The following is a 23,371-nucleotide window of genomic DNA, read 5'->3' as shown; positions in this document are numbered from 1 at the left end:
CGGTTAACGCCGCGCCGTCCTGTTCAGGACGAAATACCTTCCCAAGGATATAAATTTTATTTCGATGCGCCACGTGGGCATGTTTCTACGGAATATGTATTGCGTTCGAATGTTCGAGAGTAAAGGCCAAGGTTATAACAAAATGATTGGTACCGAGAATAACCCGAGTTCCCGGTTATAAAACGCCAATTGAAATAAAAGAATTCAACACATTGTCTATTGGATTTCATATATATCTTCGATTCTTTCCAATTGCATAAAACATCTTATCCAACCCAAACTAGTTTACACCATATAAAAGTATCATGATATCCTTCGATGTTTACGATTCACATATCTCTTTAAATAGTAATGGAAGTACGCGTTCTGGATGCCCGGAATATCGGCGATGATCTAGAAGTGTTCCCGACGGAGGCAGCTCAACAGAGATGGGCAGCTTCGAACGATCGTGTCGAGTTAACCAGAGGAGCTTTGCTGGAGAACAGCGAGGGTGGCATTGTCCGTTTGGTCTTCATGGCCTTTGACAGGCTCGAGGAGATCTTACAGCCGCAAGCTGAGGTATCATCGTTAGTCATGAACGACGACCCTCAGCCATTGCCGAAAAGGAACACGACCAGGCTTCTAAATAGTAAAGTGATCTCCGCGTCTTTGGGCAAAGGAAGGCACATACAGCTCAGCGAGCCTGTCAGAGTCTATTTCAAGCATCTGTCCATTGAGAACGTCACCAATCCGACTTGTGTGTTCTGGGATTACATCTTAAGGTGAGTTCCCTCTTCTAATTACATCTGTCTCGCTAGTTCGTAGTGTCGTTTATTTGGAAAATATTTAGATACGTAATAAAATTTTGTTCTTTGAAATTGACACAGGGATAATTGTTATTCCTACATACTTTTAATTCACATTTCAGTGCTTGGTCAGAGGAGGGTTGTGAAATACGAAAAACCAACGAAACTCACACAGTGTGCGAGTGCAACCATCTTACAAATTTCGCCGTTCTAATGGACGTGCACGCCGTCAGATTGGATATTGCTCATCAAGTCGCGTTGCAGATCATCACCTATATCGGCTGTATCATTTCCGTGGTTTGCCTGGTTCTGGCAATTTTGACCTTCCAATTATTTCGCGGACTAAAGGTAATTATTCCGTGTCGAATCTTACATTGATCGGAAAGCACGAAAGCTTCGACTGCATCGATCGAACATCTACCAAACGTGCCTTGCCATTCTGTTACAGTCGGATAGAACAACCATCCACAAGAATCTGTGTGTGTGCTTGCTGATCGCGGAAATTTTATTCGTTTGCGGAATCGGACAAACGAATCAGAGAATTATCTGCGGTATCGTCGCTGGATTGTTGCATTTCTTTTTTCTTTGTGCATTCGCCTGGATGTTTCTCGAAGGTATCTCTCGAATGGAATATCCGCAACGCTACCGTTTGTCGAATCATGCATTAACTAACAACAAATAACGGTTCGGCGAAACGGGAGTACCAGTTTGATTTCCTTTCGATTTTCTTTTGCAGGGTTTCAATTATACGTCATGCTGATCGAGGTGTTCGAAGCAGAAAAATCAAGGCTACGCTGGTATTATCTAGTCGCCTACGGTGCTCCGTTGCTGGTCGTAGCCATTTCTTGTATAATCGATCCTCTGAGTTACGGTACCGATCGATATTGCTGGCTACGAGCGGACAACTACTTCATATTCAGCTTCGTTGGACCAGTGATACTCGTTATACTGGTAAGATGACTGTTGCCAAGAAAAGTAGAAGATAAATCGTAATCGATCCACGTTATATTAATATATAATAATGTTTTTAAAGCATCGAGTGTTTCGATGAAACGTAAAGCCGTATGAATATTTGATATACCTATCTATATATTCTATTCTTAGAATAAGTTCAATACAGAAGCTGTTATCCGGTTTTCTTGTTAGGCAAACTTGGTATTCCTATCGATGGCGATTTATATGATGTGCCGGCACGCAAACACGACCGTAGCGATGAAGAGTAAGGAGCACTCTCGATTGGCCAGCGCAAGGTAAGCCTAGAAATTCCAGGGTTTGTCCGTAAATACGAGAAACGTAACAAATGAATTTGTACATATATATTATGTATCTCTATATTAAAGTAATCGATCGAGTCCGTCCGTTAACACATTCGAGATATATCAATCCTATCGTCGAGTAGAATCCAAATGTTTGTTTGGTGCTTTCGGTTCACGTTCGCAAGCTTTACTTGCTTAAAGATATCTCCCGAAAGAGAGTCTTTTATTGTCACGCATCTTTTTGGCGGCCATGCTGAGTTCTTTTCGTTTCTATATATTTCCGTTTTATTAATTTACTGTGTTGGAATGATCGCAAGATTTCCGTTCGTTCGACACACCACTTGTATTGCTATAAATCTTAGGTACTATATGGGTATCGTTCTATATATATATATATATAATATACATGTATATCTATTACATACATGTATATCTATTACATACATGTATCGCTAACGTTCGTTAATAAGTATGTATCACATGTGATTAAAAATGCCGTCACAGTCGAGTCATGCTTCAACGAGAAATTAGACGCACGAACAATCGAACGAGTACGATGATAATTAGCCTGCGTTCTGTGTTTTCTGTGATTTCAATGAAACGGGCAAAACTATGTCGAAAGAAGAGAGAGATAGTAATATTTAATTAACTTGATAAATTTCTGTACGAAAATGTTGGTGACGGTAGTTAAATTCTCGTGCAAACTCGACTCGTTTTATTATCGAAATTGCTTTATCGTAAAAAATCGTTCTCTCTCTTTATGTTTCGTTTTTCTCCCCGTTTTTAATCATTCTACGTTCTTTTTGTACTTCATTTTCATTATTTTCCTTTCGAATAATTCGAACGTATCTAAATGTTCTATTGTACTAACGCAGGTATATAACGTATAGTAATACGGATCGAGTACTGCACTAGCGAAACAACAAGTTGTCTTTTTTTTTTCTTAATAATCAATTAATTAAAATGGTGCCGGAACAATCACCTAACTTTGCTGTCTTGTTTCATTTTTGTATTAAATCTTCTACCCACTTCTGTCTACACTGTTCTACATTCTTCTGCATGGCGTGGTTGGTTGGTAGTGGAAAGGAAGAGAATGCTCTTCCCAACAAATTGCAAGCGCACTTGTAAGATATTTACCAATTTTTATTATTACCCACATCTCGTTCATTCACCGTTACATCATTCTATTACTAATCGTCGTTTCACATGCCTTTAATTTCACCATTCTTTCATTTAACAAGTTCACTGTTTTCTCTTGTTTCTTTTTCGTTAATAATTCAAAGCTACTGATACGATAATTGTTTCATTTTATCATTTTTTCTTTTTTTTTTTTTTTGCGACTGTAGAACGTAGAACGTAGTACATAGTCTGTTCACGGGAAAAACAAAGTCACGCTGATCGTTTAATCGAACGATCATTGATCGTGTGACTCACTGGAATCGCAAATGTTATTATCCTCATTGTTATATTATTTTGTATCGGTTTAGAAAAGCCTGGGCAATTTGCAATTATCAATGGCTTAAGTAGCGTGGTATCCTCGTGATAATGCTTGACACGTGGCGACGATCGATATTCTCCGAATTTCTTAGTTACATCACGCTGTTTGCCTTTCCTCTGAGTACATATACGACGACTTAAACCGCATGCTGTATTTATCCTTTAGTTTCCGGTATAAGGCCTGATTTGAGAGTAGCTTAGTGTATACGCGCGAGATTAGAAGTAATAAACACCCGCCTACCTGTGTAGTTCGTGTACCCGATCCTCCCGTAGATCCGCAGTCTTGATCGTTTCTAGTAGATCAGGAACTAGGAAAGAAAAGAAAAGAAAAGAAAAGAAAAGAAAAAGCGAAAAAATAGTAAGAACGTCGATATGGAGAAGGAGGAAAGAAGTAAGAAATAGTAACACTGTGTGCGATGCTTATAGGACGCCAGCCGCTTTCGAGACTCGCGAGAACATTAACGATGCTAATGCTTTTGTTGAAGAGTGTGTACACGACACGCGCACGCGTGTAGAAACGAGCAACATTAGTAGTACACGTTAGCATCGCGTAGCTCGAAATGTTGCGTGCACTGCGGTGCATAACACCGTCTCCTGATAATCTTCCGTGTTCTCGCCGCTCCATTTCGATAAGAACGTGACAAATGTAGCATTGGAATTATTAGAATTAAAGTCACACCATCATCGATCATTTAGCACGTTACTCTTAATTCTTTCAATGGCACGAGACTAAAGAGATCGTTTCCTTTCACCCCCCTCTCCCGCTCTCTTCGTTACCTTTTTTTTCTTGTATTTTTTTCTCTAAATCCCTCATACCGATAACTTCACATAGCTCTCGTTCACGTTCCTTTAAGCATCGCTCGCGATTATCTTGTTCTTGAGATTTTTAGCTTCAATGTGACTCATCGAACAATATTTTCTGACTAGGGCATGGCTGAGAGGAGCGATCGTCTTAGTATTTCTACTGGGACTCACCTGGACCTTCGGGCTTCTCTACTTGAACCAAGAATCCGTCGTGATGGCGTACATCTTCACCATATTGAATAGTCTGCAGGGGCTGTTTATCTTTGTGTTCCATTGCGTTCAGAACGAGAAGGTAAGGGAATACGTCGGGGTCCAAACGTCCACCTTACTTTAAACTCTCTGGTGTTGTTAACGCGCGTTCCAACGTTTAGAACGCCTCGTTGAATCATCCTTCATTCTTTCATCTTTCGTCGTGCATTCTTATCGTTAATGAAACCAACGAAATTCGAGTGACATCTTAAACAGCGGGAAAAATTATTGCGAGAGAATGTTACCAATTATTTACGATAATTATTATTATTAAAAACAAAACAGGATGTTAATTTATTCGGTTGATTATATTGCGTATATTTTTCAATTTTGTATCGAGCAAACCGCGAAACGTTTCGAGAGCAAGAAGCAATGTCAACGCGAAGTTTAAAGGAAAGTAAGAAAGCAATTGTCGAATCGGAACTTTATATAATGAGAATTGTAAAACTGTTTCTATCGTAAGGTTTATAGTTAACACAATTATTCACGAGTCAAGGATCTTGTAACATAAGAATTCGATGCACTATGTACGAAAGCGGATTCTTCGTATTATATAAGTAGCAAGTAACTCCATAAGCAAGAGGATCATTTGACAGGAATCATGTTAAACGCAGTCTAAACATCGTAATGGTATCTCGCAAAACAGAACACGATGACAACAAATGATGTCTCAAATAAAGTGCTGTGGCAATCGAAAATCACCCACGTTTATTTGTCGAATTAACCGGGATCCTGTAGCCTGATTTGCAGCTCGTTATATTCAGTTATCTTCTTCCTTTTCATTTGAACAACGTTTATATTTTGGTTGCCACTGCAGGATGCACCGCTCTTTTCCTAATTTATCTGTAAATTCAGCACCAATGCTTCATAAACTCGATCACATATTCATGTTTCTCAATATATCAAAGTATATGTTCATCGTTAAAGTATATCATCATCGTCATCCTGGAAGATTATATCATACTTTACTTTTCAATTCGTTTTCCTTTTTTTTTTTTTTCTTTTAATTGTTATTATTATTCATACGTGAACGAACGAGAAACGAACGCGCGCTCGCACTTGCCTTGGTTCTTTGTGCACCGTTAAAAAAAAACCTTTCGTTCGGGGGGTGGGTTTGCTTCGCCATTGCAGGTGAGGAAGGAATACAGGAAGTTCGTGCGCCGCCACTCCTGGCTGCCCAAGTGCCTCAGGTGCTCGAAGACGGTGGCCGGAAACTCCGGCGGCTCTTCCGGTACCAGCGGCGGCGCCGGTGGTGCTAATGGAGGCAAGGACTTCGCCTCTCACAACACCTCGTCGAATCCGTCGGCGCCGACGACCGATAGCTCCGGATTGTCGCCGCACGCCGCCTCCAATGTGGGTACAACAACGACCACGTCACCGCCGAACAATCACAACAACCTGACCGCCGCCTGTAACAATACGAATCTTTCGATAAACGTGAACCTGAACAATTTGTCGCTGAGGTCGCCGGTCGGGGCACACCAGATGCACATGATGGCACCTAGCAACCACAATAGGCATCCCGCTCAGCAAGGTATCCGATAGCCGCTTCTACACCAAACCGAGAAAAAAAAAACCAATTTCTTTCTTCGTAACGGTTGTTCGAACAGTTTTTGACAACCGTATGTCTGTCGCGCGGGAGAAAATGTGAAAACATACGATCAAAAGAGGGAATATTTTTTTGAAGGAGGAGAACGAACGAAAATAGGTCACTCTCTCTTTCTCTCTCTCTTTTTCTTTCTAACTAGCTCTATTTGTCTTTGACTCGATAACTGATTCTCATCTGTTCTTCTTTATTCACCATCTATTACCCCGTCATTATTTTTTTTCTTCTTGTTATTCTTTACTTTCGACTATCGCTTTCTGCCAGTAACGCAAGTATAATTAATAGTACTGGAATTAATAACACACTCCCTCTACGCCATTCTGTCGCTCGTTACATGAACGCCAGCCAGCTTTTCGAGTTGATAACTACACGAAGGTTCTTGCACCTTTATCGGGCGAATTCTTTCGTCCGTCGTCGACGACCGACCGCGACATCAACCAAGCACTCGTGTTTTCTTGTTCGTTGCACGATCATCCACGCGATTAAGAAGAATGGTTTCCGTTGCGGTTCTAACGACCGCTACTACGTGACCCTTTGAAGGCCGGACCTTCCTCTTCAATTTAACGATGCACCCACTGTCACCGTTCCACCAAACGATCACGAGACTTTCGCAATCGTTGGCTGTGTGCCGTGCACCCTCTTCTTCTCTCGATATAAATCTCTTATTCATCCAAAACGGTAGTCTCTTTTTTTAACAATTATCACTTTCTAATGACTTCGTAAAGATTTACGAAGGTACGCTTTACAAAGGCAACAGATTTTCTCTGTGATTAGTATTTAAAGACAGTATCATAGGAAATGGAGGGCTTTCGAAACTAGTTAAACGTTTAACCAGCAACATGTCTACCACCCTCGACTCTGTTCGCTCGTGTATGCTAACGCAACCGCGTCGTTGTATCATCTTCGAAATAGCGCCCTCCAGCTACCTTCCTTTTGTCGTCTCTCTTCTTCTCCTTCTTCGTGTTCTTTTTTTTTTTTTAATGTGTTACCCCAAGTCTGTTGCAGGATAAATTGTGAAGTGGGTGTCCTCGACCCTCCTAGTCGAGGGAGATTCGTTTCGAATGGCCGCGCGTTCCGCTCAAAAGCGACGCGTGCCAGAAACACTTTTTTAACGTCACCGAGAGTCTCTTCGTCCGCCTCGAAAAGCTGGTTCTGGAACGGGATGAGCTAAAACGGCATTTAACCGTGAACCGTTCGACTCTTTCGGCTCTATCGCGCTTGCTGCGAAGAAAATTTAGAGAGAAAAAAGAGAATGAGAGAGACAGGCAGATGTATATATTCAGGGAGTCAGAGTAGGGAATAGGGAGAGAAGAGAGCATGCGAAGAATGATATTCAGGGGTTGGTTTGGAGGAACAGTAAAAGAGAAAAAGAGAGGGAGAGAGAGAGGGAGAGAGAGAGAGAGAGAGATAGGTGACATGATTGAACGTGGTCATGCCGTAGATTTGTATGATAAAACAACGATACTCGGTTGTAGATGAAACGATAACCACACAGCGAGCTATAATATGCGCGATCGCACCGTTGTTATGTTCTCCGTAAAACTTTATTGCCAATCGTCGGCTGAATTTATCGGATTTAGTGGACATTACTAGACACAAATCGACTAAAAATGATAAACGACATTTGCTATGACGATTATATAATTGCATATCGTTGTCACCTCTCTTTTCTTTTTTTTTTTTTTGCCTTTTCACGTTGCTTGTTTCTTTTTTTATCCGCTGCGTTTGTTCATGAATTTGTCAGTGACGCGCCGGTGTAAATTCACCGAATTTTAGAACGGCTCGCAACGCACGTGCCTCGTGGTTTTCGCAAAAACAAACGGCACTCGTACGGTTGCACGATGTGCCTTTTTTTTTTGGAGTTGTATAATTGTCAACGTTGAGCTCGAACACGCGCGGGAGATATTAAAAAATTCGTGCTTTCAATTCAAACGTACTGCGAAACCCGGGAAACCAAAGAAATAAAAACCGTGTTTCGTAATATCACGATTCTCGATAAATTTGTATTCGTATTGTCCCCCCCCTCTCTCTCTCTCTCTCTCTCTCTATCTATCTATCTATCTATCTCTCTCTCTCTCTGTATCGATATTCACGATATCGGTTCTTGTTTCAACCCTGAGTGGAAAGGGGAAAAAAGGAAAGAAAACGGTGTCGATTGCGACAAGCGACAAAAACGAGAAAGAACGAAACGAGAGAAAATTCTCGTCGCGGTAAGCATAGCATTGGTCTTCGAGCACCAGGCGAAAAGTACATGGCACGCTCTCTCGCTCGACTTTTGCACACCTGTAAACACGCGAACGTACTATTTGCAAGACCTCCTACTAACAATGGTGATTTTCGTGCTTCTTATCTGGCTCTGGGTTTGGTGTAACGCGGTTGCTGGCTACTTTGTACCCTATTCCCTTCCTTTTGTTCCCACGTCTCGCCAGATCGAGACCTACTTTTATTGCAACGCACGTGGAAACAAGCCGACGTTGCACGGCTCGCCATTTATTTCAGATGATGTTTCCGGAACGTTAATGAAACTCTTCGCTACGGACCGGTACACGCACGAGAAACATAACGAATCTGTAACATCGATGATTTATACAATCGGTTTCGCAGCTGCGCCTTTGACGACTGACTGCTATTTGCAACACTTTCAGCCTGCGTCCATTCTCTGTCTGCTCAATGTTTTATCACCCTAAAACGAGGCGCGTCGGTATCCATGCTGAATTAACGCCAACAATGCGCATGGTTGTAGATAGAGACTTTAATATTGCTGTGTTAGCTAAAACGTTCGATATTATTTATATTATCAAAGATTTAATCATTTGCCTTGTATGTGTACATATAGAGTTAACAAAATTTTCATTTTTTATATGCAGTTGAAATTTTAACAAGATACCGTTGGACACGCTTCTACATTTCCTATATGTAAAACGTAAAGTATAAGGAAAATGTTGGCAGTTTCCATTGCAAGGTTAAAAAGACAGGTCCCACATTCCATCGAATAGCATCTGCTCTAGCAAATCAGCCATGGCTTCCTCGCAAACCTGTTTGTCGCTTATCGACTCCTTTTTACTCTGGAGGCACTGATGCGTGAGCCCACCGGTAATACTATCATTAAAGAAGTTTAAACGAATTTCCGTAGAACATGAAGGAAGTATACGTTCAGAAAGATTCGTAATGTACGAGCGAATATTGTTTTTAGCCGCCCGCGTGGACAGAATACGATTAATATACGTACTTATTGAAATACGTATAAAAAATACTTTTGCAATCTATGCCATAGCTATAGATTTTATCTTATCCTATATATCCTCCTCATTCGTCGAATTCTGTCCACGCAGTCCAAAAATATCTTTAAGCCGCTTGCTGTCAAGCGATCGTTCGATCGAAAAGCGCTCGAATTGACTCTTCTCTTCGTTCCCTTTCGAAAATACATATTTCTGCGCCTTTCGATCAACGGCCTCGGTTCGGTTCACAGTCGGACAAACGTACGTGTTCACACGCGTCGAGACGCTCTTTAGACTACTCACCTATCACACGATCGGTTACATGACCGCGGAGACTGAAGAAAACCGTAAAGGCGAGAAAAGACCTCGTCGAACCGATCCGATTCACATCTCTCTCACACCTCCTTCGCAACGTACACACATACACACTCGCACACTATTCTCGACTACTTTTGCTCTCTGCATACACGCAGACACACTCACACACATACGCAGACATACACACATGGATAAACAGACACATCGTCTTTTTTTTTCCTATTTTTTTTTCTCTCCCCTTGCTCTGTGCGTTTTCGCTAATTAACACCAGGTGCACATTCGCGCGACGAGAGGCAAGGATAGGGTAATACGGATCATCGAAGCCTCTAACGATCCAGCTCGCGCTCCAACAACTCGGAGACGCTTCACGTTCTTTAACTGCAAAGCACGAGAACGCGAAAATCCATAATTAGCCGAGCGAACGTGGAAAAGTGGTGCGTTCCCATTAGAAGGAGAACGGTTTGATCAAAGCCGGTTTTACAAGTTGCACGATGGTAATTTTATTCGATGGGTCGGTGAAACGCCATCACGATGATCGGTATTACGCTATTTCCTCTCTGATACAGACGGCCCAGTCTCGGCACGGTTGCACGTCAGCCGCGCAAACGAGGAGCCGGTTCCCGACGTTACCTCATTACAGACAGTAAGAAAACAAAGAAGACTCGTTCTCCCCGCGCCACGATCTCTGTCGCATCTCACCTTGCTCCATCGTGTTGCCATCTCGCTTCAAAGGAATACCAACGAATCGATAATCTAGAACCTTTCCAACGTAAAAACGCTTAAAGATCAAATGATTTTTCGACAATTGTTCGTGCATTTACTAATCTCAATTATTATTGTAACTCGATATTGCTTAAAAATGGAAAAGTGTCTTGACGGATTCAAAAATCATCCGGAGCTATCCGAAACTATTCGTAAAACGTAGTAAAAGCTAAAAATCTGTTGGGTAAGCTCAGACGACGATTACCTTAACTTGGTAAAAGAACAGAAAATTCATTGGAAGCTCTTCGGGATATTCGAGAAACGCAATAAAAACAAAATTCTTCTCGGTTAAACATAAAGGACGAGAAAAGTGATAAATTTCCAAAATCCGTCACTCGTCCTTATTTCGACGTTTCATCGAAAGCGGAAAAAATCTTGATCTAAAGTCGGTGGTTCATCGTCGTTCACGCACGGCCGGAAAACAGGTGTGGTCGCGTATCGTCCCAACGCTAAACACGCACGAGGTCGGGGTGTGCGTGCTGACGTCGCGTATCTCAGTCCGTTTCGCCGTAGATTTGCCCGTGTACGAGTTAAATCCGCCACACTTACGGCGAGTATCGCAGTTCCGTCAGATATCGTCGGATTTACCCCGTCCGTATCTTCCGTGTGCGCGTCGCTTCCGATGGGTCGGAGGCTCTTTTTAAACCGTGTCACACGAAATCCGACTAATCCGTCCCCCTGGCGACGAGAACGATCGCACCGGCCCGTATTTGTCACGAACAACCTCGCGTTGCTGGGTTAATTAGTTTCGAAGGGAACTCTTGAGAAAGAAGAAAGTTCCCGGTGACGGAGAACGTGTGGAATTTTGTCTAGATTATACGTAGAAGGATGCGAGGAATTACGGAGCAGGGTGTTTTGTCGAAGGTTTCGTGACATTCGAGCAACCCTTTGTTTACTGGTAAATTGCGATACTTTTATAATCGAATATTTAAAATTAATTACGATCTTTTATTCGACGCTTTAATATTCTCTTAATATCGTATTTCACTGTTATTCACCGTGTCAGATATGTCCTCGATATTAATCACTTGATCTTTCCAGTATCGTGGACCGAGAGTACTATACCCTCGTGCATTGTACTACATGGACATAACAACCTCGACCCGACGTAATTTCCAATTACGATATGACTCCCGAATTGCGTAATTGACGATGGATAACAGTCGTCCAAATACTACATCAAATCATCGTAAACACACGGCCCCATAAGAATATTTCAAATGACATCCCCCAAACGATTCACACATATACGCTGATTCATGAAAAAGGACACAACACTCGATCATCCCCTTGCGTATCAGTAAACGAAGGGTTAAGAGGGAACGGCGAATGGTTCGATTTTTCCAGTACTTGGCGTCCGGTCGAAGCTGGGCGATTGTCGATAGGCAGCCGGCAGTTACAGTGCCACGTGAATCCTCTCCAACAGAGGCTCACATCGTGGCCACCCTGCCATACGCCCGTCACGCCTTCTTACCCTCAGCTCCCAATATCCCCAAATCTGCCACCGCCACTTGGGGCCACCTTAACAAAAACCTCATGTGGAAGGTAACTAATTCACCGCAGCTAAGAAAAAGGCTCGCTCACTCGCTCGCTCGCTCGCTCGCTCGTGTCGTGTATTGTTTCGATCGAACTTTTTCCTTTCTCTCACTATGTTCTTCTGCCATTGTTTCTCTAATTGACTGCATGGTGTGCCATGGTTTTTATTTTTCTTTTTACGTTCATTCTCTTTTTATGTTTTTAGTTTTTCAACGCGTCTCTTCCATTCTTTTTCGTTACGTTTCTTCGATCCTTACTTGACAAGCACCTAGAAAAACACATTTTGCACACTTAGAGGACACCTCGTGGTTCGACCAGACCCGACGCTTCGAAATCGCATGGAGGTGTGGGGAAACCCGTTTCCGGTGGAACATATTCGTCGGACGAGAGCTTGCGTTCCCCCCTTTTCCCTCCCTTCTCGTTCTCTGTGTCATCGCGATCATTTCGTTTTCGAAACCTCCAAGTCGATCAACGAAAGAAAATTCGAGAAAGATACAAGAAAATTGAGAGACGATGGTGTCTTTCGTCGTTTAAAGTATATGATCCTGGAAAGGAAATATTTTCGTGGTTTCGAATTCGACGATGATCCTGGAGAATGTATATAGGTACACTGAAAGACACAAGACCATATTCAGTTTTGTCAAAGATGAACGTGTTTATTTTCGTACGGGGCGCGTAGCTCGTTGTGTGTGTTTTTTACGTTTTCGTTCAGTAGTGACAGAATGATACTATGAACGTGCCCTTATGATCATAGCCTTTGTACATATCATCATACAGCACGTAACGGATCTTCTCGCTCGTTCCTTCGACCATGCATGCGAGCTCGTGAATTTTGTAAAACGTTCCCGAGGTCATCGAGGTGGATCTTCGATGAGACTCATCGACCCTTCCCTATTTATAATTCGTAGGTGTCGTGCGAACGAGATCCTTGCATTTCTGCGAGTTAAATTAATAATCGAAGAGCTTTCTAAAAAGGGAACTTGTAGGTTTACGATGAATATCGAATTATAATCAAATAGTCGCAGATATGGAAAGAAGAAAAAGAAAAAAGATTTATAATTAATCAGCTAGTAAATATAAAATGAACAAAATGCTTCAAGAGACATTCTAATTACCAATTCAAACGTAGGTAATATTACAAAATTAAAATCGCTTCGATTCGATTTACTTGATTCGTCATTTTCTCTTGCGAGCTCTTTCTCTAAAGAATTCCTCGTTTGTCTAATTCTAAATTCAACTTAAAAAGCCACTCCAGAAATACCGAAGATCATCGTTCACGCACTCACAACCCCCTTCCTCGTACATACCAAGTTACACGCCAAGTCACTTTATGTTATTTATCAGACCATCAAATTTCATCAAATCCCTCGAACCATCGTCAACCTGCGGTTACTTAAACGTATCTGTCTCTCCCGCAGAACATTTCTTTTAAATCGTATTCCCGTGACTCCGGCCATGGTGGCTCCGAGCAAGAAGACTCGCCTAGGACACACAATACCCTGACCCTGGGACACTCCGGACGAAACCGCGGAGCGAGAGGAATGAACGAGAACAACGAGATGAGCGGCAACAGGACTACCGGAGGCGGCGGTGGTGGCCGAAGGACTGCGATACCGTACAAACATAAATACACGGAGATCATGGACGGTCGCAGTAACGGGCCAGCTCATCATCAGCTGCACGCCCATCACGGTCAACACGTACATCTTCCGCGGGATTTGACGAACGAGGACGAACCAGTTTACGAAGAGATCGAGCGCGGCGGTGGCGGCGGAGGCGGTGAGATTCAAGTGTCGGACATGTCCGACGAGGACGGCAGAAGGCAAAGCGACATGAGCAGACAATCGTCGAGAAGTTACGGTGATCACAGACCGCTGATCCCATACTCGCCGGCCACCGATAGAAATCTGATGCATTACGGGCAAACGTTGACGGACCGTGGCGGCGGAGGAAATATCCATTGCGACGCGTCAGAGTACAGTCCTGCGTTCGAGAGGACCCTGAACACTTGCTGGGAGAAGCTACGAAAGCAGCAAGCATGGTACGAACGTGGCGAGCTGCCCCGACTTCCGGCCAGTTACGGTATACCGCCTCAGCCAGATCACACGAGAACAGTCGCGGTTCTAGATGGACACACGGTCGTCTGTCATCTGCAGCCGCAAACGGACATGTATACCGGGCGCGGAATGCCACCGCCTTCCTACAGCGAGTGTTAGAACGCTCTCCACTGGCAGGATCCTGTCGTCCTCTTCGTCTTCCTGCACGAGGACGATGGATGCGCTCCTTGCGGTCGAGACGCCGCGTTTCGTGGCCATCGACGGAGGAACGATCGAAGCAACGCGTAGTTCGTGAATGTTATAGGGTCGCGTCCTCAACACGCCAAGTTAGAGATATCGTCGACGACTACGACGATGGCGATCTTCTGTTTAACGCGACGTGTATGGCGGTTCCTCACTGAAGAAAACCATCACTCCGGAACAACCGACGCGTCTCGAGCTACGTTCGACCGGATGAACGAGTTGCGAACGACGACAACGCGTCACTAGCTCAAACATGAACGCGACCGATCGACCTGGAGCCCGATGATTGCCGCGTTCTATAGCCATAAGCGGGCCGATCTACGAAGATGGCCCCGAACCTCCTTTGTTGTGTTTCCATATCCGTTTACTCGGGAATTGCGTGCAACCAATGGCGGAAGTCCACGCGAAACGGACGTGTCTGTCGTCTCCAGAACTAGAACCGTGCGAATGTGTGACGAAACGTCGAAGATCTGTGTACGATAGCGTGAATTATTCGATATGGACCTCTTGTTGAAGTTAATCGATCGTCGTTGTACCGTCGAAGCTGTGCTCGGCTTTTCGGGATTGGCTCACTGACAGAGTGGAAAATACGATGTCGTACGGAAAACGATAAAACGTGACGAGTCCTCTTAGATCGCTAAGATTTTGCTAGGAGAGCGCTTACAGAGCTCGAGGTTTCGAGGTACACGTGCGGATTGTAAACGACCCGAACGAGAAGTTATCGTATATACGCTCGTAAGTAAGTGTAACGATATCAGAGCGAATTAATTTCCTTGCGTTCTTCAGCACGATGTTCTCGTTCGTCGTCGATTGTATCCTCGAAGCCTGTTCTCGTACGCGTTGACAAATCGAGAGAAGATTTTCTGCTCGATCGTTTCGTCGATGCTGGCTTTGCTCGTTAACGAAAGTGATTCGTGGATAATATGAAAAATAACAGACATATCGAGATCGAATGGGGAAAGGTTTGGCCGCGGGGGCGTGAAAATCGTTCGTTAACGAGTGTCGAACCGACGAGAATTCGATTTGAATCCCCGAAGGAAATCGGCGACGACTCGATAAAGGAATCTGAAGCCCGTGTTTCCTTGCAAACGTCCTCCGCTTTCATCGAACCGGAGAGCAGCGACATATCGCAGGTGCGCTGATCGATAACCGACCTCGCCACGGAACGTAGAAGAAAACTAAAGTTACTTAATAATCGATCAACGCTTACTTCGATTAATCATTATCGCGTTACATTAGTCGCATCGTAGAGTTACTTCTAAAGTCTTAAGACTGCTTTCGTGAAAAATTCCGTGCGACACGATCTGTCAAAAGATGCAGACAGTATCTTCGCGAGATAGAAGGAAAAAGGATCTTCGAGTTCCGGAGAAGAAAGGGGCGCGCGTGTTCGTTTCGAGCGAGTTTCGATGATTGAAAACTTGAAATTTCTTCCCGGGGAAAGGTAAAGTCAGCGGTTAAAAGTACCTTTATCGGTCGTCCCAGCCAGCTCCTCAATGTATATTGCTTTGGAACGTTACGTTTTAGTCCCAGAATGTTATTTTTATAAATAAAAAAAATTATATATATATATATAAATGTATATGTATGTATACAGTAACGATATTATATTTATATATATACATATATATAGAAAATACGAGGAGAGAGAAAGAGAGAGAGAGAGAGAGAGAGAAGGTGGGTGAGAGTTGTACGAAACAAGTATATATATATATATATATATAAATATAAATATATATATATAGTGATACAAAGCGATTTTCCGAGCGACGTGGAAAAAGCGAAAAAAACTTAGTCACTGTTTTTTACTATTTTTTAAAGAACAAAAAGGTATATGTCGTAACCGCGTAATCTAATATGTAACTAAGGGAACCCGCGCGCTATTTATTTTTTATCATCCGTGAGTGTTATCTAATGTGTAATTAGCGGTCGTGTCGAGATCGACGATCGGTGACGCGCGATCGTTCGGACGTAATTACGGATCGAAGATGATCGTATCAAAACGAGATAGATCGAACGAATCGCCGTCGTTCGGTGGTCGAATCGATCGACGACATTTTCTGCTTGCAAAGAAGATCCATCGTCGACGAGCGTAAGCGTATATATTAGACTAACGAACGTCGAGCTCTGAAACACGTCACCAATGGCTCGATGTTCGTTTCTCGGAACATCCGACTTCCTCATCTAACTTCTCCATTTCTGACTGGAGAAAGATATGTTGGATTGACTAATTGACGAGACAAGGTTCTTCTTTTACCAAGCTTTTGTTCTTTAATTGTGTTATTACGGTTGTACGCGAACGGAAGCCTGTTAAATTATGTTTAAATCGATGGAAGTTTAAATTTGCCTAAACGAGAAAGGGCGCACGCGAACACAGTGAATTCAATATAGTCTTTCTCTCGGTTGAACAGCGTTTCGTCGTTTCCTTTTTCTTTAATTTATTTCTCTGCTCAGCCGGGCCGGCCGTGATCCTTCTCTCCGGCAAATCGTACGTTAAGACGAATAAATCTATAGGCGAATTATTAAAATAGCGATAAACAGCGTTTTAAGGGTACCAGCGTAGCTATATTAAGCGTTACGAACGTTTCCTCCGATTTCTATGAAACGTAATTGCTCACTCTGGCATCGCGTGAAAACCCGTTCGCGGTTATCTTGGTTTTTCCTGTTTAGAAGACCCTTCGCACAAGCGTAGCTTGAGATGACAGTCAAGCATCTGAAAACCGTTTTTGTCCACGATGTTAAAGGTAGAACGAAAATGTGTAACCCTATCGAGTATGTGTATATAATTTCCAATGCCATGAAAATTCTGCCGTCTCGTTTCTTGCCCGTAGCGAATAAATACGTGAACTCTGTACGCGCGTTTCTCGGTCGTCGCGTATCGAATCGTTGCCGTTCAACAACAGCCATCGGAACCGTGTATTCCAGCGTCGATAACTTCGCACGCTTTCTTCGACATCTTTTCGTTCCACTTTTACATTCCTTTGTCGTCACGATAAGCAACAATCAACCGCGAGATATCATTTTCCGTCAATTACAGAGCAACGCACCGAGTATTGCAAAAATCAAACTGTATCGAATCGCAATCGAGATACACGGACAAGCTTGAACGATATCAGAAACGAAGATTGGACTCGCGTTGTTTTACGTTTAAAACTCTGGTGCGGTTGCTCTTAAACTTTAACAAATTTTACGGTACGTTACGGTGCGCGACGACGTTGTACGTTTTAACTCGTTAAGATTTTATTTCTCGACGCGCGCTCCGGTGAACGCGAATCACGGAAGCGCATGTTACATTTTTCGAAACACGATTGTTAAATCCCGTGATTCCAAAGTATTTCTCGGGGCGAAAGGTTTTTGTATCCCTCGACGATTGTGTCGTCGCGTCTCGCGAACGTCCTCCAACGCTCTGTCCACGACGCGGCGGGGCTTAGTTCTATGAATTTTTGTACAAGCGAAAGGTCTTGCCCACGGAACGACTATTATCGGATATAATCGTAAACGCAGCTACATTCCATCCGTTCGACTTATCGTAATTGAAAGAGATAAAATAAAAGGTGTACGAGCCAAGTAGACGGGAACAACTTCGAGCGCAAACGTGCCTGGTGAATAGGCAATCGATTTACGAATTTACGTAATTTTCCGTCTGTCTTCTTTTTCCTTCTTTTCTATTTGTCTTTCCTCTATTCCTTTTCTTTTTTTTTTTTTCTTCTTTACTTTCTAAGCATCGACAACGGCGTAACCGGCGGCCACAGAAAGGAAAGAAGACGCACTGGTTTAAGAGATTGTTGCGTGCGAAAGAGGAGAGTGAGAGAGATAGAAGCATTATCATTGGGAAATTCTCGAAATGAGGTGTACATAATGTAAATAGGGCTTTGTACATGTTGAACACGTTGTAATGTAAATGGAAAAGAGAGAGAGAGAGAGAGAGAATTATGTGTGCATGAGGAAATGAGAGAAAGAGGTAAAGAACGAAAGGGGGACAGAGAGAGAGAGAGAGAGAGAGAGAACAAGAAGGAGGCGACCGAGACGATCGATGTGAAAACAGAAAAGAATACATTTAGATAAGACAAGTTATTAGTAAGTAGTGGATATTACAGTGACTATTATCGTGATGGCGGACGCGTGACGCGATTTAACTTAAGTCCCAAGCGTAATTAGTTAATGTGTAAATAAATTAAGCGAGGAAGTAAAACAAACAAAAAAAAAACAATATTAAATGAGAGCCCAAGTAATCTTTGGATATTTATAAACGAACTCCACTAAAGAGAAGTAAACGACAAATGAATAAAAGAACAAACAAAAAAAAAGAGAGAAGAAAGGACGATAAATACGTAGGTTCGATGAGAGAAGGAGGGAATGTAAAAAAGAAAAAATAATATGAATTCAAGCACTCGTCCCGTGCGTTAGGTTACTGTTACTTGAACGAATGGAAAGTCGGGAGAAAGGAACAAACCAAGAACACGAACGTTAGACAAAAGCTGAAGAGAGGGGAAAAAAGATTGGAGAAAAGAAGGGGAATGATTAAGAATGAAAATGTGCAAGCAGTTAATCAGATGGACAGATATACAGTGCATGTTTTATCCTTAGCCGTTTTATAAATATAAATATCCTCTTCCCTCCCCCCTCCTTTCTCAAACCCCTCGCCCTTAATCTCCATCCTTCTCCTCTTTTCACGCGACAAAATAGGCGCGAAGCTGATCTTTTCTCTGATCGAGTACACCTGTCCGTACTGTCCAATCTCGAGATGTTCCTTTCAAATCGTGTGTGCTGTCTCTCTTTACTTTTCGTCCTTGTTCTCTTGTATGCAGCAGCATACTCGCGTAAACGAGTTTCCAAACGAACCACGATCGAGTCGTCCCTCGAGATATTTAGCGGCTAAGCTTTCGTTTTGCGTGCAAAGGAAAAAGAAAGAAAGGAAAGAGAAAATGAAAAAAATTGTATCGGGGCGACCAGAGAAAGGAAATTTGAAGCAATCGCAGAAAGTCAATCCGCGGAGATAGAAACGCACTACGCCCACATATACATGCATCCACGTGTGCACACTCCACCGATCATCTCAAAAATATCCCTACCCCACCCGCAGCCATCCTCTCAAAGCGTCGGAATATTTTTCGAATCGGCTTTTTTCTGAACCGTTTTACCCAAAGGCACGAAGCAGTATCGGTCGTATTACAGAATTTTTGGACAAACCGACGCACGATTCATGTTCACATAGGATTCGTGAAAATTCTGTGATCTTTACCATTTATGTTCTCTCTTTGTAAGTGATATTTAACGAACGTAATTAAAGAAAGAGAAAGAAGTATGCGGACACGGTTTTAGCACGTAATTAAGCGCGTAGATTTCCTGTGAATCATCGCCTGCCTGCGCACGCTGACAAATGAAAAGGAAGAGGAACACCGAACAACAAGCGGAAGAAGAGGAAGAAGAAGAAAAAGAAGAACACAAACGAACAAGAAGAATGTAAAATCTAGGTATCTCCGATCTACTAAGAGCCTCCGTTTCTTCATTTTTGTATGCTTCTTTAAGACTGTCTGATACAGGAAAAAAGGATAAATAAATGTGTACCAATCTCTGAATAAAATGTGTCTCGTTTTTGTCTATTTTAAAAAATCTCCTACTGAAATTAGTTTTTCAACTACAATTCCAATCTATTTCCAATTATAGCTGCTATATGTAAAAAAGTCTGATTAGCGTTGTCTTTAGCTTTGATATCAGCTCCCAAATTAATTAATCGTTTTGCGACGGATACGTGACCTCCTTTAACCGCTTCGTGAAGAGGAGTAGATCCCGAGAAATCACGCGCGTTCAAAAGTTTCGTATTAAGAGCCATAAGACGATTGACTAAACCCTCGTGACCGTGAAATGCTGTACATTTAACAGGTTCATAATCCATAGTTATAAATATTTATACTAATTATGCATTACGCCATTTCTATATCATTGATAATATAAAAATATTTTGTGGAGGAATTCTTACCAGCAATGTGCATAACACTACGACCATTATTGCTTCGATCATCGATGCGTTCGACAAATTTATTTACTAACAAATCAAAAGCATTTTCATCGCCAGATCTACAAACTAGATGCAACGACGTCCATCCATCTTTATTTCGCAAAAACGGATTTGCTTTTGCCTCTAAAAGCGCTACGATGCATTTATAGGCATCACTTCCGGTTTTCGTACACGCCAGCATGAGCGGTGTCCAATCAGCGCGTTTTAAGGCATCCACATCTGCACCTTCAAACAAGAATAACGTTGCGAATGATATATTTATAATTATAAAATAAAATTAGTGCCACAAATGAAAGATAAATACCTTTTCCAATTAAATATTTGAGTATATCGCTACGAGCAAACTGCGCCGCTTCATGCAGCGGTCTTTTCGTATCTCTACTGGCGACGTTCACTCTAAAATCTGGTCCCTTGAAATTCTCGCATAGGTATCGAACGATATTCAAATGACCCTCGCGGGTGGCAAGATGTAACGCAGTGTCACCGGAAGTCGTGTGTCTGAAGTGTGTCCAATCCTGAATGTCGTGTTTCGATACGAGTTTTTCCACTCTTGATAAGTCTCCACTCTGACATGCGTACAGGAAGTTTCGTGATAGGTTAGAATCCTCCATATACAAACTTTTATTGTCAAACGGAGTGTACATCGAATAGTAATGATAAAATGTACTTGTTCACAAAGATGAGAGTGTTTGATGAAAAATATTTAAGAAACTGAACGTTTGAACACACGTTATAGAAATATTTGAAATGATTGAGGTTAACAAATTAACAAAGAACCACAAAAATATATAAACCTTGACAAAATATAGAACAGATATCAAGCCAGGACAAACTCATAATAACGTCCGCCACCTTGTGGCCATATTCAGTATTAAACTAATGTATTCGCTCATTCGAAGATCAAGTTGAAAATTGCTTTTCTTGCGAAGATCTTATAAACCGAGAGAATAGAAAAGAATCTATAAAACTATAAACAAAGAAAAGAAATAAGAAAAATGTAAAAACAAGTGCTTTAATATCTTACTTCCTATAATTGCGAATTGTAGAAGTTTATTTGTACTGAAGTTTTAAACTTTTGATAAAAAGCAATTAGACAATAAAAGTTAAGATGAATAAAATCTCACGCGTCAAAAAATATCAACCGTTAACAAAATGGCGAACGTAAAATGTCAGTCTTGCCAATGAAACAAGTCGCTTTACCGATTCTACCTTACCCATAGAACGTGGAGTTATAGTCGGAGATCGCTTCGATGATATCGACCGATACCTGTAATAAGAAAATATATAAAAAGGTACCGTACACAAAAATATATAAACATTGACAAAATATAAAATAGATATATCAACTAATATATCTTTTTATCTTAAGCCTCGATGAAGTTCTCTGGATTTTTTTAACATTTTAATGTCATTTACAATATTATCTATTGCGTATAGATTACCAAACGAGGAAGTTAGAAATAGCGCTACCTATAATCGGTACAAATAAATTCAATGGCGCGAAAAGGTTTTACGTATTTGCAAATACTTTGAACTTCAAACAACCGTACCCATACCTGAAACTTTAGCTATTAAAAGCGTATATTATATCTGCGTTACTTATATAGTAATTAAAAATGTATGTTTTTACTTTATACTTGCATATTTTTCTTTCCCCCTTTTTGTAGATATTTTTAAGGAAAATCACACTGACAGATAAAACTGTTTGTTCCGATGCACTTACGTAACACGAAAATAGAAATTGTAAACACTGTAGCAATGCTAAACCAACCGAGTGTAGTGCCGCTTTGAAAGTAAAATTAATCGTGCGAAACCTATCATCGCCGTGAATCATAAGAATCTCGCAATTATAATGTCATAATGAAATTGGATGCGTAAGAGATGCTCGCTTCGATAAAAGATTAAATCTTTTTTACTTCATAAGGAAGTGAATAGAAAAATAAATACAAGCTTCAAATATATATATCTGTAGTCCGTAGATTAACGAACAGTTAACTACTTAGTCAGTCACGCGTTTCATTCGTTTTATTTTTTATAAAAATTTGATATCGGGATGAAAATTTGATTCCCAACCGGGAATTTTTTAAGATTTTAATACCTTTCCATAGAATATATGGATGAATCTTTATCCTTCTCCTTGCCTTATATATTTTTTCATACGCGCTTCGCTCCGATTTCTTTCCTACGAGTTTTATATTTAATTTTATATTCAAGCGTATATTTCACTATTATATCTCGTTAGCGTTAGAAACAGGATGAAACATAGTTTAAAGCGAGAGATCGTGATTTACTTAGAAAGGCAATTTCGTTTTTTTCCGCGGAATTTCCATAACCGTTATGTCGACGCCAGATAACAATGCAAACAATTAACCACCAATAAAGCGTTTCCGGGCTGGTTGTGCAACCAAGTATGTGGCTACACGATGAGCATCGCGCATCGCGAGAAAATCTCTTCGCACGAACGTTCAAGGTTTGATCAAAACCATCCACCTTTCGCTTCGATATAATTGCCAGACTGAAGACGCCTTCGTCGTCTTTTGTTATTTATCTTGCTGGTCGCATTGCCATTCGCGCGATGCGGCTATCCATGGCCTTGCTGCGACATGTATTACGAATTACGTTCATTGATCAGAATTTGTCATATGTCGTAATAACGCTACCGTCGATATAAACCTGAAAGGAATTTCCGTTTTCCAAACAAGATCGATTAGATGCATTTTGTACCGCGATCTAAAATTCTAATACGTAAATTGCCACGACGTGCATCGACGTAAGTTCTCGTGATTAGAATCAATCTTAGAACAATAACGATAGAACGTTGTATACTCGCATACGAGCCGAATAGAAGAAAACCGATTCAATACTTTCGAACGTAGGCAGAGATGAATACTCACGAGCTGCGACTTTCTGGATCGTTTGATTATTACATTGGCTCGTAAAGCATTCGGATGATGGCGGTGCCAGCCCTACCTTTGTTAGCCATAATGTCGGCCAACATGGGTATAATTCACCCCACGGTCCCGA

General features: G+C 41.8%; 2 protein-coding genes and 2 long non-coding RNA genes across 9 annotated transcripts in view; 2 read left to right on the top strand and 2 right to left on the bottom strand.

Annotated features, from left to right (window-relative positions):
• LOC126869187 (latrophilin Cirl-like) overlaps positions 1-17,216 on the top strand; it is a 361,811-nt gene extending 344,595 nt beyond the window's left edge. For 4 of the 6 annotated variants that reach the window (XM_050625404.1, XM_050625405.1, XM_050625403.1 and 1 more), the window contains 10 exons: positions 350-761; positions 908-1,133; positions 1,234-1,399; positions 1,522-1,736; positions 1,932-2,035; positions 3,121-3,165; positions 4,466-4,634; positions 5,723-5,944; positions 11,843-12,040; positions 13,450-17,216. In XM_050625404.1, coding sequence (XP_050481361.1) covers positions 350-761; positions 908-1,133; positions 1,234-1,399; positions 1,522-1,736; positions 1,932-2,035; positions 3,121-3,165; positions 4,466-4,634; positions 5,723-5,944; positions 11,843-12,040; positions 13,450-14,247 — 2,555 coding nt within the window. In that variant the 3' untranslated portion in view covers positions 14,248-17,216. The remainder of the gene's footprint in view (positions 1-349; positions 762-907; positions 1,134-1,233; positions 1,400-1,521; positions 1,737-1,931; positions 2,036-3,120; positions 3,166-4,465; positions 4,635-5,722; positions 5,945-11,842; positions 12,041-13,449) is intronic. The other 2 variants (XM_050625407.1, XM_050625408.1) reach the window with 2 other exon arrangements.
• On the bottom strand, positions 3,172-4,660 carry LOC126869215 (uncharacterized). Its single transcript, XR_007690842.1, has 3 exons — positions 4,514-4,660; positions 3,780-3,846; positions 3,172-3,719 (listed from the first exon to the last, which is right to left on the bottom strand). It is a non-coding gene; the product is annotated as an uncharacterized LOC126869215 (long non-coding RNA).
• Positions 17,217-17,989: 773 nt separating the features above from the next.
• On the bottom strand, positions 17,990-21,286 carry LOC126869198 (ankyrin repeat domain-containing protein 16-like). The gene is made up of 3 exons (XM_050625427.1): positions 20,652-21,286; positions 20,309-20,572; positions 17,990-20,196 (listed from the first exon to the last, which is right to left on the bottom strand). The coding sequence occupies exons 1-3, from the start codon at positions 20,989-20,991 to the stop codon at positions 19,967-19,969; spliced, it is 834 nt and encodes a 277-aa protein (XP_050481384.1). The 5' UTR covers positions 20,992-21,286; the 3' UTR covers positions 17,990-19,966.
• A 222-nt stretch (positions 21,287-21,508) lies between these two features.
• Positions 21,509-21,981, top strand: LOC126869217 (uncharacterized). The gene is made up of 2 exons (XR_007690844.1): positions 21,509-21,639; positions 21,785-21,981. It is a non-coding gene; the product is annotated as an uncharacterized LOC126869217 (long non-coding RNA).
• Positions 21,982-23,371: the final 1,390 nt, after the last annotated feature.

This window comes from Bombus huntii, chromosome 9 (genome assembly GCF_024542735.1).
Source record: "Bombus huntii isolate Logan2020A chromosome 9, iyBomHunt1.1, whole genome shotgun sequence".
NCBI classification, from domain to species: domain Eukaryota; kingdom Metazoa; phylum Arthropoda; class Insecta; order Hymenoptera; family Apidae; genus Bombus; species Bombus huntii.
This window is presented reverse-complemented; position numbering and strand designations above follow the sequence as displayed.

Coding starts and splice junctions, on each gene's coding strand:
- LOC126869198 (XM_050625427.1), bottom strand. CDS start 20,991: ATGTACACTCCGTTTGACAATAAAAGTTTGTATATGGAGGATTCTAAC. Junction 20,573..20,651: donor CAAATATTTAATTGGAAAAG/GTATTTATCTTT, acceptor TCTTGTTTGAAG/GTGCAGATGTGGATGCCTTA. Junction 20,197..20,308: donor TAGTGTTATGCACATTGCTG/GTAAGAATTCCT, acceptor TTAAATGTACAG/CATTTCACGGTCACGAGGGT.